Genomic DNA, 13439 nt, shown 5'->3' with positions numbered 1-13439 from the left:
TTTACTTGGAATGATTCTTCTAACTCACATAAACCTTATTTAAGAGTGTTATTAGATCGGCATACATTTAGTGATCCCTGAAGAAGGTTCTAGTTTAATGGGGTAGACAGACACAATCACAATGTATACTTCTTTTTTTTCCCCTTATGTTTGTTAGTTGTATATGTGTCTCTCTCTCCCCACTAAACTAGAACCTTCTTTAGGGACCAATAAAAGTCAACCATGATGCAAATTGTCCTCCCGTCTATCTATCCATCCACCCATCCATCCATCCTTCTATGTATTCATTCACCATTTTGTTATCCATTCTTCCATTGGGCCATCTGACTATCCATTCTTTCAACTATCTAATTTTCCTTTCACCCTTCCTCCCACCCATCCATCTATCCATCCATCCATCCTTCCATTCTTCCATTGGTCATTCATCCATCCTTCCATCCATCCTTCCTTCCTTCCATCCTTCCATCCATCCATCCATCCTTCCGTCCATCATCCATCCACCTTTCATGTAGTCAACACATATCAGGTGCCCACTCTGGGCTCTGCAATCACCCCACAGGGTGATGTGCCAGGTGAGCTGGCTTCCTGGAGATACTGTGGCACTGCCCCCAGTGGACACACCATGGCCCCAGGCCCATGACCATCAAGTTCTACCCTTGAAGTTGGAGCATCCTGCAGGCAGTGATGGCTCCTGACCATAATGGCAGCCTCTTACCTGCGCCCATGATGAGGCCGGGGGCGGTGTCCTTGGTGTGCACAGTGCCTGACACGTAGGGGTTGTCTGCCCAGCGCAGGTGCAGGTGCAGGTGGCAGTCCGGCTGCGGGGGGGAGAGAGGGAGCCACGGTCAGCACTTGGGAGGGAGAAGTGACCTGAGAAAAAGCAAGGCTGAGGCTGAATCCACCCCTGCGGCTTTTTGGCGGCGAAGGTGGGATCAGGAGTGCTTCAGAGGAGTCGCGGGAGGGCGGGAAGGAGGCCTGGAGGCTGACGGCCAGCTGAAGGCTGTCAGCTCGGGGCCAGGTGGGCTTCTCCAGTGGAGGGTTCTCCCAGCCTGGGTGCTGGAGGGTGGGCCCCCCCACGTGGCCTCTGAGTGCAGAGCTGGGCCGCAGAACGGGACTCCGGGCGGGAGGCTGCACGGTCCATGCCCACGTTCATTCATTCATTCATCCGCCCAGAACATTTACCGGGGGGCCTCTTAGGTGACCACGGTAGCCTGGGCGTCAGGCGACAGCTGCGGGACACCCCGTAAGCCCCGCGCCCTGTGGGAGAGGCAGGGGGTGAGGTGGGCGCGCTAGAGCCCAGTTTACCCACAAGCGTCAGTGCAACCTTGACGCGGCCCCGGCTGGTGCCCTGGCTGGAGGGGCAGAAACACCGGTTGTAATAAGAAATCCAGCGGCAGCTCACGTTGCTGTTCGGCTGCCCCTGGGCAGCACCAGCACTTGACAAGGTGTGCGTCCCTGAATGCTCTCAACATCCGTACTATCATCCCTTCTGCGTTGATGGGGAAACTGAGGCAGAGTGCATTTAAGCAACTTGCCCGGGCAGCGGTGGGGCTGCGACCACAGCTGAGGCTGTCTGGCTCCAAAGTCCATGCTCTGAGCCCCGCGGCGGGTCTGGTACTTCCGGGCAAACTGGGCCGGCGGCCCCCAGAATGAGGAAGCACCAGCTGTCTCCTGCCCGGTGCTGCCAGACCCCTCATCTGTCTCCACCCCAGCTGCCTGCATCCCCACCCTCTCCTGAGATGGCAGAGGCCACCGCCAGCTCCCCTGGGTGGGGCTGGGGGATCCCGGGGGAACAGACGAGCTGACAATGATGTGTCCTCTGGACTGACCTTCCCGAGTCTCCTCTCCCCTGGCCTCGGTGACTCAAGGCCGCAATCCCTCTGTCACATCCACAATAGACCACAAGACCACAGGGCACGGGACAAGGCCCAAGGTCTCCGCACAGCTCCCTCCAGGCCACCGGACACGGCACCGGGCAGTGACCTGCCAGCCATCAGCCAGGGCTGCCTGTCGCCCACATCTCCAGGGTCATTGCAGAGCTCCACTGTCATTGCTATATTCTACTGTCTACCGAAATCCAGCCGAGAGAGGTTTTTTCTCTACAGTTTATGTTTCTTTAACACTTTCTTCTGGTCCGTGAACTGAGTATGTTTTACACAGATTATCTGAAGTTAAAAATGAAAGCGATCAGTAGGTTGGATAGGGATCTGGGTCAGATGCCACCAGGGCCCGATCCAGGGGGAGATGGGCTCTACTTGTCTGTACCAGAGTTTACAAAAATGTATTTGTTGCATCACATGCTGTATGGTTCCACTGACAGGAAATGTCCAGAGCAGGGAAATCTAGAGAGGCAGAAAGTGGATTAGTGGTTGCTCAGGGCAGGGGGTGGGATGGGCGATGGGGGGTGGTGACTAAAGGGTACAGGGTTTCCTTTAGAGGTGATGAAAATGGTCTAAAATGGACCACGCTGGTGGTGGCACAGCTCGTGAAGATACCAGAAACCACTGAATTGCACACTTTAAATGGGTGAATTGTATGGGATGTGACTGGTACCTCAGTCAAGCTACTAAAAACAAACAGGATAAGAGGTGGCAAAATGAGCTGAAAGAGGCCCCCTTCTGAAGCAGACTTGGTAGGCTAGAGACCCTCCCTGGGGCAGCCTGGGGAGCCCGAGGCTGAAGATGGCGGGGCCCCGTGGAGGGGGGGAGCCTGGTCACGGAATCACCCCGGAGGACAGTCCCCACCCAGGAACACCTGGATTGAACGGGACAAACTTGACCCACTGTGGAAGGTTAAGCTGTCCCGCGTCCTGGATTTCTCCTGGTTTCTTACAGCTGACAAGCAGGTTGGTGACCTAATGCCTGTGGTGACACCCTTCAGCCTCCTCGCCCATCCAATGACCAGGCACTAACGGGGAGGGCGTGTCCAGGGCAAGGGGTGCCCATGACCTCTCTGAGCAGGGCCAGTATCCACCTGCAGCAGGAAGCTCTACGGCAGGAGGAATAGGAGCCTGGGCAGGGACGTGGCCCGCCCTCCTGTGTCCCACTGGCACGCTCCCGGGCTGAGAAGGTCCGGCCCAGGCATGGCCCTGCTCTGGTGCCCCAGGGATCCCGGGGGGGCCAGGTGGGGTCTGGAGTGGCCAAGCTTCTGGGCTGGTCTCCCCAGGCTGCAACCAGCCTTTTCCACATTCCCTGATGCGCTGTGCACACAGTATCACTGTCTCTGAACAGTGCAGTGAACAGAGCAGGTCAGAGGCTGTGGCTCATAGAACCTGGCTGCCCTCCCCCTCCCCGGCCCACTGCTGCTCTGTCCTGACTGCTGGTCGCTTGCTGCGACCAGAAGTGGAACACTCCTCAGGGTTCCCTGCGGTCGGCAGTGGCCCACAGACAGAGCTGCGGTCCCCTTTGGCGCCATGGAGGGCGACCCAGATGTCTTCCAGCCAGTCCTGGAGCTGTAGTGGGTGCTCTGCTGGTATCTGACAAGCTGACGCAAGGCCCAGCCGACTGGGCTGAGCTGATAAAGGGTGTGGAAGGCCAGGCAGGCCTGGAGAGGCCGACCCCCAGGGCACTGGGCACCCGCACATGTGATGGGACGGGGAGCATTGAATGCCAGGCTGCTCTTGGGGTGTACAGTCAGGCACGGCAGGGTCCCCCGAGGACACCCAGGGCAAGGGTGGGAAGACCTCAAGGGCAGGCTGGTGCCAGGGGAGTCGGTGCTGAATGCCTGGTCCTGGTGGGGTGGCCCGGGTACCTGCAGGGCTCGGGTGGATGTGATGCGGACCGAGCTGGGAGGCCCACACCGTCCCAAGGCTCCCCCTTCTCGGCCCCTCTACATGCAGGAGCTGGCTGGTGCTGTCAAGAGGCGTCGGGCAGAGACCGCCGGAGGGCTGGAGGGCCACACTGCCAGCCGCCCCTGCCGGACACGCCACTGCTCGGCTCAGTCCGGATGCTGAGAAGAGCTACCACGGGCGGCAAAACGAATGGGTTTTCATTCTGAATCCAGATGTCAGCAGATGCAAAACCGTCTTCCAAGGGCCATTTCTCATCCTAAAACAGGTCTGAGCCACACTCACCTATTCCCTGTCACTGGAAGGAAATCTCCCCAGCCAGAGAGCTGGTCAAATGGCCCGGGAAAATCTTCATGACCCAGAGTTAAGAGAAAAATGGAAGACTCAGAAATCACTCATGTGTCAGGATCCCAAAGAGGACTTTCTTAACGTGAATATAAGCCAAAGGATTGACAAGAAAAATGCCCGATTACCATTACTTCTGGGTGACGTGGTTACAGGTGTAACTTATTCCCCTTTTTATACATTTCTGCTTTTGCCAAGTATTCTGCCATAAGCAGGAATCACATTTCTGATGAGAAATAAACCCTCAAGTGTAGCTTGCCCTGTGCAGTTGGAGGCTGCGTGGCTGAGTGGACACAGAGAAGAAACCCAGGAGAAGGGCCACGCTTGCCCACCTGGCATGCCCCCCACCCGCTGCTGCCAGGTCTACACACACAGGGTAACGGGCCTTGGAGCCAAGGCTGCGATTCCTGTCTTTTGTGCCCAGTTGGGTGTCCCGGTACTTGTCCTCTGTCCACTGTGCTCATCGGGCTCTCTGTGTGCCTGCCTGCCGCCACGCACTTACCAGCTGACCCCTACTTTTATTATTTTAAGGCCGGGACATAAATCTTGAAAGGTTATCTCCTTGCTGAGCTGCGTAATTGCAGACAAGAATCTATTCTTAGCGAAAACTTGCTTTGACAGATTAAAATGGCTTAACTTGGTCGATGATGATACAAAAATTAGCCCTTTCACAGCAATTTTTTTCTCAGAAGAGCTTTTACAAGGGGCAGGTGATTAATTCTCCCCCGCTGGCCGACAGGTGTTATTATCCCCTGTTATTAGCGGGAGGGGGGCTTGCGTAGAGGCCGAGCGCAGGCCCCTAGTCGGTGAGGTCAGGGGGCGAGGGACTGACACTGCCCAGGCCGAGGCTCTGCCCAGAGAGCACAGAGCCCCACCCTGGCCCTGGCGGGTGGTCAGTGGCTGTCCAGGCAGGTTGCCTACCATCTTCGGGGGCCCTGCAGAGATCCAGGCAGATCTCGAGAGGGCAGGATTGTTTGCTGTTTTGTGTGCTGATGTATTCCCAACACCCAGAACAGTGCTTTGCACATAGTAGGTCCCCTTACGTGTTTGTTCAATGACTATCCCTGTGAAATAGGCACTGTTATTCTTTCTAGTTAGAGAGGCACGGCAATGGATGGGGGTCCTTGACTGTGAGGGGCTTCCGGTCGAAGCCAGGGGGAAATAGAAATAAGTGTGCCCAGTGAAGCCTTCTCAGTGGAGGGGACATCTAGACAGGGTTTTCAGGTGTCAGTAGGAGTTCACTGAATAAGAAGAAAAGGGCATTCCAGCCCTCTCCACTCCCAAGGCAGTGAAGACACTGGGGCAGCCTATACTCATATTCATGTAGAAAGGCACCCTTGGAATAGCTGGACTGGCTCAGGGCTCATGACATTTGGGCTGTGTCCTGGCTCCCCCTCACTTATCCAGCCCCCCACTTCCACAGAGTGTACTTCCTGGCCCTTGACATTGGCCAACAGGGCTTAACAGATGCAGCACAAGCAGGCTTGCAATGTTTCTGCTCACTCTCTTGCACCTCTGCTATTGCCTGAGAATGTGCCTGGGCTGGTCCCAGAAGAAGGATACTAGATCCCTTCCTAAATTGACCAACCCCCAGGTGCATGAACTAGCCCAGCCTCTCACAGATCTCAAGAAGAGTGATTGCTGTTTGGGGCAGCTTGTTACACAGCACTGTTGCAGCAGGAGCTGACTGATACACTCTCCTCTCTGACTTCCAGTTAACTCTTCTGTAAAGCAAGGAGTTTCATGTGGCCCTCTCCACCACACCCAGAGAAATAGGTGGTTCATGTCTCCCAGATGGCCCTTCTCAGACATCAGCATCTCTGACCCCTGGGTCTTGTGGTAACATCTAGTGCCCACCCTGGGGAAGGTGTATGCAGTGAGCAGGGCACTTACAGGCTTGCAGTTGGTTGGTTTCCCATTCATGTCCGTGCTGGGAGGCCTCAGGTAATCCCAGTCTCGGCCCTTGCTGTAGGTTATAAGCGTCACCACCTTGCCGTCAACTTTTTGGTTCGCCAGAAAGACTCCTTTCACCCCTCGGACCTGGGACAGAAATACAAGAAGGATGGCAAAAGCCTGCCCAGCCCCTTGCTAAGAGCTCTGTGTGCACGGCCTCATTTCACCCCAACAACAGCCCAGAGCTGAAGCTGACTATATACCCTGGAGGCAAGTGGGTCTGTGGGGAAAAGGGACCAGAGACGCTGGCCTGAGCTTTGACTGGGAGCCGGTACTGTCTGACCCCAAATTCCAAGTGCATTTCACAACACTGAGCTGTCCTCCCAGGTCCAGACCCCGGCTGTCGGACGGCGAGCAGAGCCCTGGTCCCGGAGTTGCCTGTGCATTTCGGTCACGCTGTCTTTAGCCGGAGCTCCTGATTCAGAGCTCTAGCCCCTCGCCTCCCTCCCAGTGGACCCACAGGGCCTGGACCCGTGGAGTTGCTCTGGGCTTTCCTCCGGGGACTGCCTCAGCTCAACCCCAAATGCAGATGCCAGACTGTGAGGACAGGGTCCATGCCGGCCCCAGCCTGCCCTGGATGGGGGTCGAAGTTCCCTGTGCCCCCTTTCTCAGGGTTTCTGGAGGGGCCCAGGGCAGTGACCACACACATCCCATAATCGGTTACTGAGTTCGCGCACAAGAAAGGGTCAGATATCAGCAATTCCCAATTGTTCAACCTCCTGGTTCCACAGAAATGAACTTTTTCAGCAAGTTCCTTGGACACGGAAGACTCGGACCCAGTGACCGAGGCCCGCTGGTGTGGCCTGAGTTCCTCGGAGCCCCCGTGTGCCCGAAGCAGCTTTTGCTGCTCTATAAACAGCATGAAGCCAAGGCAGCTGAGGCTGAGTTGTGGGATTTACCTGAAGTTCCATGGCCAAGTGTGATGCTTAGGGTGAGAGTGATAATACACAGTTGTTAAGTGCCTTCTACGTGGTGGGCAAGGGAGCTAATGTGCCACCTCATTAAATTCTCAGGCTCCAGGAGGTTGGTGCTTTCCTAAGCCTCAGCGCCAAGTGCCTGACAGGTGGGGAGCAGGCCAGGGCGGATCCCAGAGGTTCGGACGCACAGTGAACTGTGTATGAGCTTCCTGTGGCTGCTACAACAGGTAACAGACAGAGGGGCTTAAACTACACACGTTGATCATGCTATAGCTCTGGAGGCCGGAAGTCCAACATGGGTCCCACTGGGCTGAAAGCAACTGGAGTCTCCGGGGGAGACGCGTGTCCTTGCCTTTCCCCGTGTCTAGAGGTGCTGGGGTGCTTGGTTTGTGGCCCCTCCTGCTTCTTCAAAGCCAGCGGTGCAGCGTCTCCCTGGCCATTCTTCCATGATTCTGTGTGTTTTTCTGCCCTTCCTTCTGCCCCTCCTTCCACATGTGAGGACCCTAGAGATTGCAGTGGGCCCCGTGGAGAATCCTGGAAAACCTTCCCATCTGCTGATTGCTAACCTCAGTCCCCCTTCGCCTGTGTCTTCTGCTAGGATGCTTCTCTCTGGGTTGGAGACCAGGGTCTGGCCCTCATCTCCACAGACGAGGCTGAGGGGATGGTCCTTCTGGGGGACAGCCCCAGGGGCAGGAGGACCGCAGCCCCTTCTCTCACTCATGGTGACATCACGCTGTCTCTGGCTCACCTGGTGACATCACGCTGTCTCTGGCTCACCTGAGGCCTCACCAGGGGGCGGGCATCTGGCCTGCTCGGTGCTGAGTCTAGATGCCTCCCCTGATGTCCTAGGGGCAGACAGGTTGCCGATTTGCCCAGTGATGGCTTGCTTTATTCGGAAAGCGCTCTTTTATATCCCGACTGGTCTCCATGAAAACACTCAGCAGTAAATAACGTGGACCCTCCCATCCCAGAAGAGGTAGTAACAGGCCGAGTTTCCCTGGGGAGGGTCTGATCAGCTGAGTACTGGCTCCCAGTATTGACGTGCCCACTTCACATAACTGCCCTCTTCATGGCTGTGCTCACTTCCTGGGAGCTGCCGTAACAAAGCATCACAAACTGGTGGCAGGGGGGGGAGGGCTTAAAACAACAGAAATTTGTTCTCTCACAGTCTGCAAGCCAGAGGTCCAAAATCAAGGCGTTGGCAGGGCTGCCCTCCCTCTGAAGTTTCTCAGGGAGGATCCTTCCTCGTGTCTTCCAGCTTCAAGTGGCTCCAGGTGTTCCTGGGCTGTGGCCACATCACCCCGCTCTCTGCTCCATCTTCACGGGACCCTCTTTCCTGTGTGTCTGTGTCTCCTCTTCTGATCCTTATAAGGACACTTGTCATTGGTTTAGGGTCCAGCATGAGCTCATCTCAAGATCCTTCAGTTAATGACAGCTGCAAAGATCCTTTTTCCCAATGAACTCATGGTCACAGGTTCCAGGGATTCGATGCGGCTGTATCTTTTGGGGGCCCCCATGCAGCTCACGACAATGACTGTCTCCCAGCTGTGGCCAGGGCTCCTCAGGGTCAAGCACAAGACTGGAAGCCCCCTCAACCCCCTTCCTCACCCAAGCTCCGACACAAAGAGGCCCCCAGAAAAGGGTTGCCGTCTTGTCTGGAACCAGGACCCATCCTGCAGAGGTGAGAGCTCACAGGCCCTTGAAAGCACAGGTCTCTCGGGGCAGTATTTGCCTGTGACATCTGGGATAAGACATTTTTCCTGGATCTGCCACTGGATGAACGATAACCATGACAGTAATGGAATTGGGGCATGTGTAGAACCTCTAGGCCAGGCCCTTCCCATGCACTATCTCGAATCCACAGAAAAGGCACCTGCAGTGAAAACTGTCGAGAGCTTACTGAGCACTGAGTTGGCACCAGGTGCTGCTGTATGTGTTTAATGGAAACGGAGGCCTCGAATGCACACAGCAACCCTCTGAGGAAGGTACTACTGTCGTCCTCATTTCACAATGGGGACACTGAAGCACAGAGTAGTTAAGTAATGTGCCTAAGGTCACACAGCAAATACGTATCAGAACTGGGATTTGAACCCCAGCAGTGGGGCTCCAGAATTGTGCTTGTAACCACTACCTGTGATCCCCATGAAGTGGATTTCAGAGAAGCACAGTCACTTGTGAGGGGGCCCAGCTTTGGATCTGGCCACTGTGAACCCCCTCCCATCCCCACGGCCTCTCACTGCCTGGTCTTTGGCGTGAATCACTGTTCCCTGGCTCCTCAGCTGGCTAACTTCTGCTCAGCCTCAATTCGGTCTGCACCCCTTCCTCCAGGAAGTACTCCCTGACTTCCACCCTGGGCTGGCCGACTGCCCCTCATGGTGTCTTCTAGAGGCTGACACACCAGGTGGGAACCACTGTTGGGAACTGGTCTTCCTGTAGAGTCCGGAGCCCTGTGAGAGGTGGTCTACTCCTCCCTGTGTCCCGGGGGTAGGGCCTGGAGCCTGGCGTGCGGTACAGGAGCTACATATACCCGCAGTGGGCCGTGGATGCACCTGCCTGAGGTGCCCTCCTTACGTGTCGGTTACACGCCTGTCCCGTGTGTAACTTTCAGCAAGCGGCAGTGAGCCACAGGCTGTCCAGCTCGGGAAGTAAACCCTGACAAATGGGTCCTCATTGTAAACAAATGATTACATTCATTACTTCCTTGGTTCTGCTCAGCTGTTGACAACTCAGAGGAAGGCTGCAGCCCTGGCTCTGTCCAGGAGGACGCCTCCCACCCGGATTGACCCGCACTGGTGCCCAAGGCTCGGCTCGCCACCCACGGGACACCCTCCCCAGCCCCGCAGGGACAGCAGAGCCTGGCAGGACCGCCACCAGCGTTTACTACGAGAACGCATGGCCCCTGCAGGCGAGCCCACTGGCTGGGGGCTCCCCGAGGGCAGTGATGAGGGAGGAATTTAAGGGTGAATGGCCTACCGAGGGAGTGCTGGCCAGGAGGATGGATGCAGCTTGGACCGACAGACCTGGGCTGCTTCTGGTTTTTCGCTGACTTCTGGTCTACCTGGGCAGGTGGTTTGCCCTGTCTGAACCTCAGGTTCCTTACCTGTAAAGCGGCTGAGGGACCCCCTCCCTGGCTCTGGTGTGGACAAGAACAGAGGAGGTGACCGTGAAAGGCCAGGTCCAGGCTGGGCCCACGGTGGGTGGGGGATTGACATTTGCAGAATCCAAGTACAGGATGGTGCCGTGGGTGTTTTCTCGGGGGAGGGAGCCCGGCGTGGGAGCCAGAAGCCCCAGTTCAGAGCCTCTGATCTACCCCTCGGTGTCACGTGCCAAGAGCAAGTGGCTTACATGGGACACAGATGGGGGCGGGACCCCAGGGAGGGCACAGGTAGGTCTGAGGGCTACAGGCAGGGAGAGAGGAGCTGCAGGGCCAAGGGAGGGACAGAGGGAGCGAGAGACAGCCAGACGGACATGGGATACACAGAGGGGAGGGACGAGGAGACCAGGGCTGGGGCCAGGGAGGCCACGAGACCAGAGATGGACAGAGGAGGGTCCCAGCTTCTGTCACCTGCCTGTTTCATGCAGTGGCGCTCAGGGCAGGAACGGCTTTACAGATAACAGATGGTGATCGAGTCAATGATGGGGACCACTAACCTGAACCCCAACTCAGCAGAATGTTATCCCCCCCAAATTCCATTCTTCTCATTAGCAGACCTGTATCACAAGGTACTCCATTACTGTTACTTGAATTTCATCAAAAAGAGCAAGTTTTCTCTCTTGTTCTAAAAGTACCTGCGTAGTACCCTTTTGACCGGCAAAGCCTAAAATATTTGGCCCTTGACAGAATTTTGGCAGGTCCCTGGGTTGGAGCAGTGGAGATGGCGGGGGGTGGGGGGGGGAAGCCGGGACAGGGGTGCCACCTGGCCCACCACAGCCCACACTGAGGGTCCCACCTCGAGGATGTCGATGACCACGCTCTCCTCCGCCTGCCGCGAGCTGCGCACGTCCCCCAGCACCAGCGAGTAGCGCACACCGCGCGGGTCCGACTGGTAGAGGTTGTAGGTGTCGGTCTGGTACCACTCCTGCACGGCCACGAACACCTGGCTCTCGTCTGTGCTGATGACCTGCAGATCCTGGGGACGGCGGGGGAGCCGGGGTCAGAGGCGGGCTGGGGGCCCACGCGGGAGAGAGAAGCTGGCCTGGGGGGAGGGGGAACGGGGGGAGGGGGGAGCAGGCCTGGGGGGCGGGGCAGGCCTCAGCCCTGGCGGGAGTGGGGGGGCTTGGCCACAGCCCTCTTGGAGTCAGGCTGATCTAGATTATCATCCCGGCTCTGCCCTCTCGGCTCTATGACCTTGGCCAAGTCCCTTTACCTCCCTGCGCCTCCATTTTCCCACCTCTGAAATGGGGATGACGTTCCCGCCCTCTATACTGGGTGGGGCGCAGTGACACTCCTCCCATCTGTCCCTGCAGCGAGGAGGGGGAGCTTTCCTCCACGCACCCCCAGACCGTCAGGATGCACCCCAGACCATCACCTCTGGGAGGCGGGGATGCGGCTCCTCCTGGGCCCCTCCCCCATCGCATCCTGAGGTTCAGGCAGGTCATCTGTCCGTTCATTCATTCAACACGTATTCATTAAGCGCCTACTGTGTGCCAGGCACTGTTCTAGGCCCTGGGCTACACCAGGGGGCCACACTGGCCTCTGCCCTCTGGGAATGTACACTGGTGGGAGGGATGGATTAATTCACTCCAGCCTCACGCCCAGGACCGCATCACCGGCCTGCTAAGGGAGCTGCCCTTTGCCCACAGCTCCTCCTGGCCAGGCCACGCTCACCCTTGGCCCCCGCCAGGCACACAGCCAACAAGGCCCCCTCCCCCAGCGCAGCGGGGTGCCCAGGGCCCTCTGGGAGCCGAGGGCAGGCAGCTGGCCAGTAGGCAGGCGGGGGGGCTGCCCTGAGCAGGGGAGCAGCCAAGGCCAAGGCCCAGAGCCTGGGTTCCACCTGGAGCAGGAGGCCAGACACCTCCCGAGGGGGCCGGGCAGCCGTCTGGGGCTTCAGCGCCAGATTTTACAATTCAGAATTAAAAAAACAAAACAAAACAACCAACTGAATAAAAAGGAAGAAGAAGAAACCCAGGGCTAACCTTAGTTTCTTGTTTTTCTTTTCATTCCCAGCCAGCGCCAACTACTGCATGGGAGGCACGTGCAAAGGCATCTGAACAGGCCCATTTCAAAGCCATAAGGAGCTCTTTTTCTGCAGCCTCTACCGTTTGCCTTCTATCACTCCGAGACTTTTATTGCCCCTCTGGCAGTAGAGCTGCCAAGATCCAGGAGCTGAAGACGGGTGGCGGGGGGAGGGGGCTGGTTACAACCCTCCGTCCCGCCCACTGCGGGTGGTGCAGTTTGGGGGTACGCTTCCTTCTGCGTTTCTCACCTGATGTTAGGGCACAGCGACAGGAAATGTTTCTCTTTCTCTAATAGCAGATCGGGTCCCTATCCTGTCCAGCCGAGCAAGACCTTCAATTGCCAGAAGAAGAGGCCGCCTGGGCAGGGCACAGGCTGGTGAAGGCCCCGTCCCCTCCTGCCTGCGCCCCCCCCATCTGTGAAATGGGACAGTAGGGTGGTGGGGCGTCTGAGGGATGCCTGTGAAACCTGGGAAGTGAGGTCATCTCTGCTCCTCTCGCCCACCTCCCCTCCTATTTCTCCATGCTCGGCCACGGGCCAGGCTGCACTGTGTCCTTTGGGGTACTCGTCATTCTGCGGCCTCAGCAGGAAAAAGCCTTCCATCAGCCCGAGTTTCTGAGCTCACGCAGTGCCCGGCATTAATCACGCGAGAAGCAATCAGCATTTATTGTTATTGCATTAATTCCGACTTTGCCTTCCCCGCACCTGGGTAAATGTTTACTATCATCTGGGAAACAAAGAAAAATGTGTAAAGGAGCAAAAGTTTCCTGTAGTGCTACCCCTAGAGAGACCTGATATTAACATTTAAAAATGTTTACTTCTGGGCTTTTTCCCAAGTGGGATTCATATACTTTTTCATGTATGGTTTACACCTTGCTCTTTCACATTATATGGGGAGCATTTTCCTCTGTCATTAACATTATTTATAAACACCACTTTTAGTGACTGCATGGTATTCCCTTTTGTGGATGTACCGTATTTCATTGAATATTTCCCCACTGGTGAGCTTTGAGCATCTCCAACATTATGTGCAAGACAGTCATAAACATACCCAGACATAGATCTCTGCATCTCTGTATTTCCTCAACATAAATCTAAGAAGGGAAATTGCTGCATCGGAGAGTAGGAACATTTTTAAAGCTCTTGTTACATGTTGTTCAATCATCGTCCTGAGAGTATACGTTCCTTCCCCACCAGCAGGGCTAGAGGGCACTTCATGCATTGAAACAGTCTTTTTAAAATCTTTGCTGATTAGAAAGTG

At 56.4% G+C, this 13439-nt stretch overlaps 1 protein-coding gene across 4 annotated transcripts in view; it reads right to left on the bottom strand.

The window, feature by feature from the left end:
* The window catches only part of SORCS2 (sortilin related VPS10 domain containing receptor 2), a 556509-nt gene that overhangs the window by 47258 nt on the left and 495812 nt on the right, over positions 1–13439 (bottom strand). For all 4 annotated transcript variants that reach the window (XM_082391438.1, XM_082391436.1, XM_082391437.1 and 1 more), the window contains 3 exons: positions 10953–11132; positions 6026–6172; positions 716–818 (listed from right to left, as the gene is read on the bottom strand). In XM_082391438.1, coding sequence (XP_082247564.1) covers positions 716–818; positions 6026–6172; positions 10953–11132 — 430 coding nt within the window. The remainder of the gene's footprint in view (positions 1–715; positions 819–6025; positions 6173–10952; positions 11133–13439) is intronic.

This window comes from Balaenoptera borealis (assembly GCF_965194805.1).
Source record: "Balaenoptera borealis genome assembly, chromosome: 4".
Lineage (NCBI taxonomy): Eukaryota > Metazoa > Chordata > Mammalia > Artiodactyla > Balaenopteridae > Balaenoptera > Balaenoptera borealis.
Note: the sequence above shows the minus strand (reverse complement) of the source record. Positions and strands in the feature narration are given on the sequence as shown.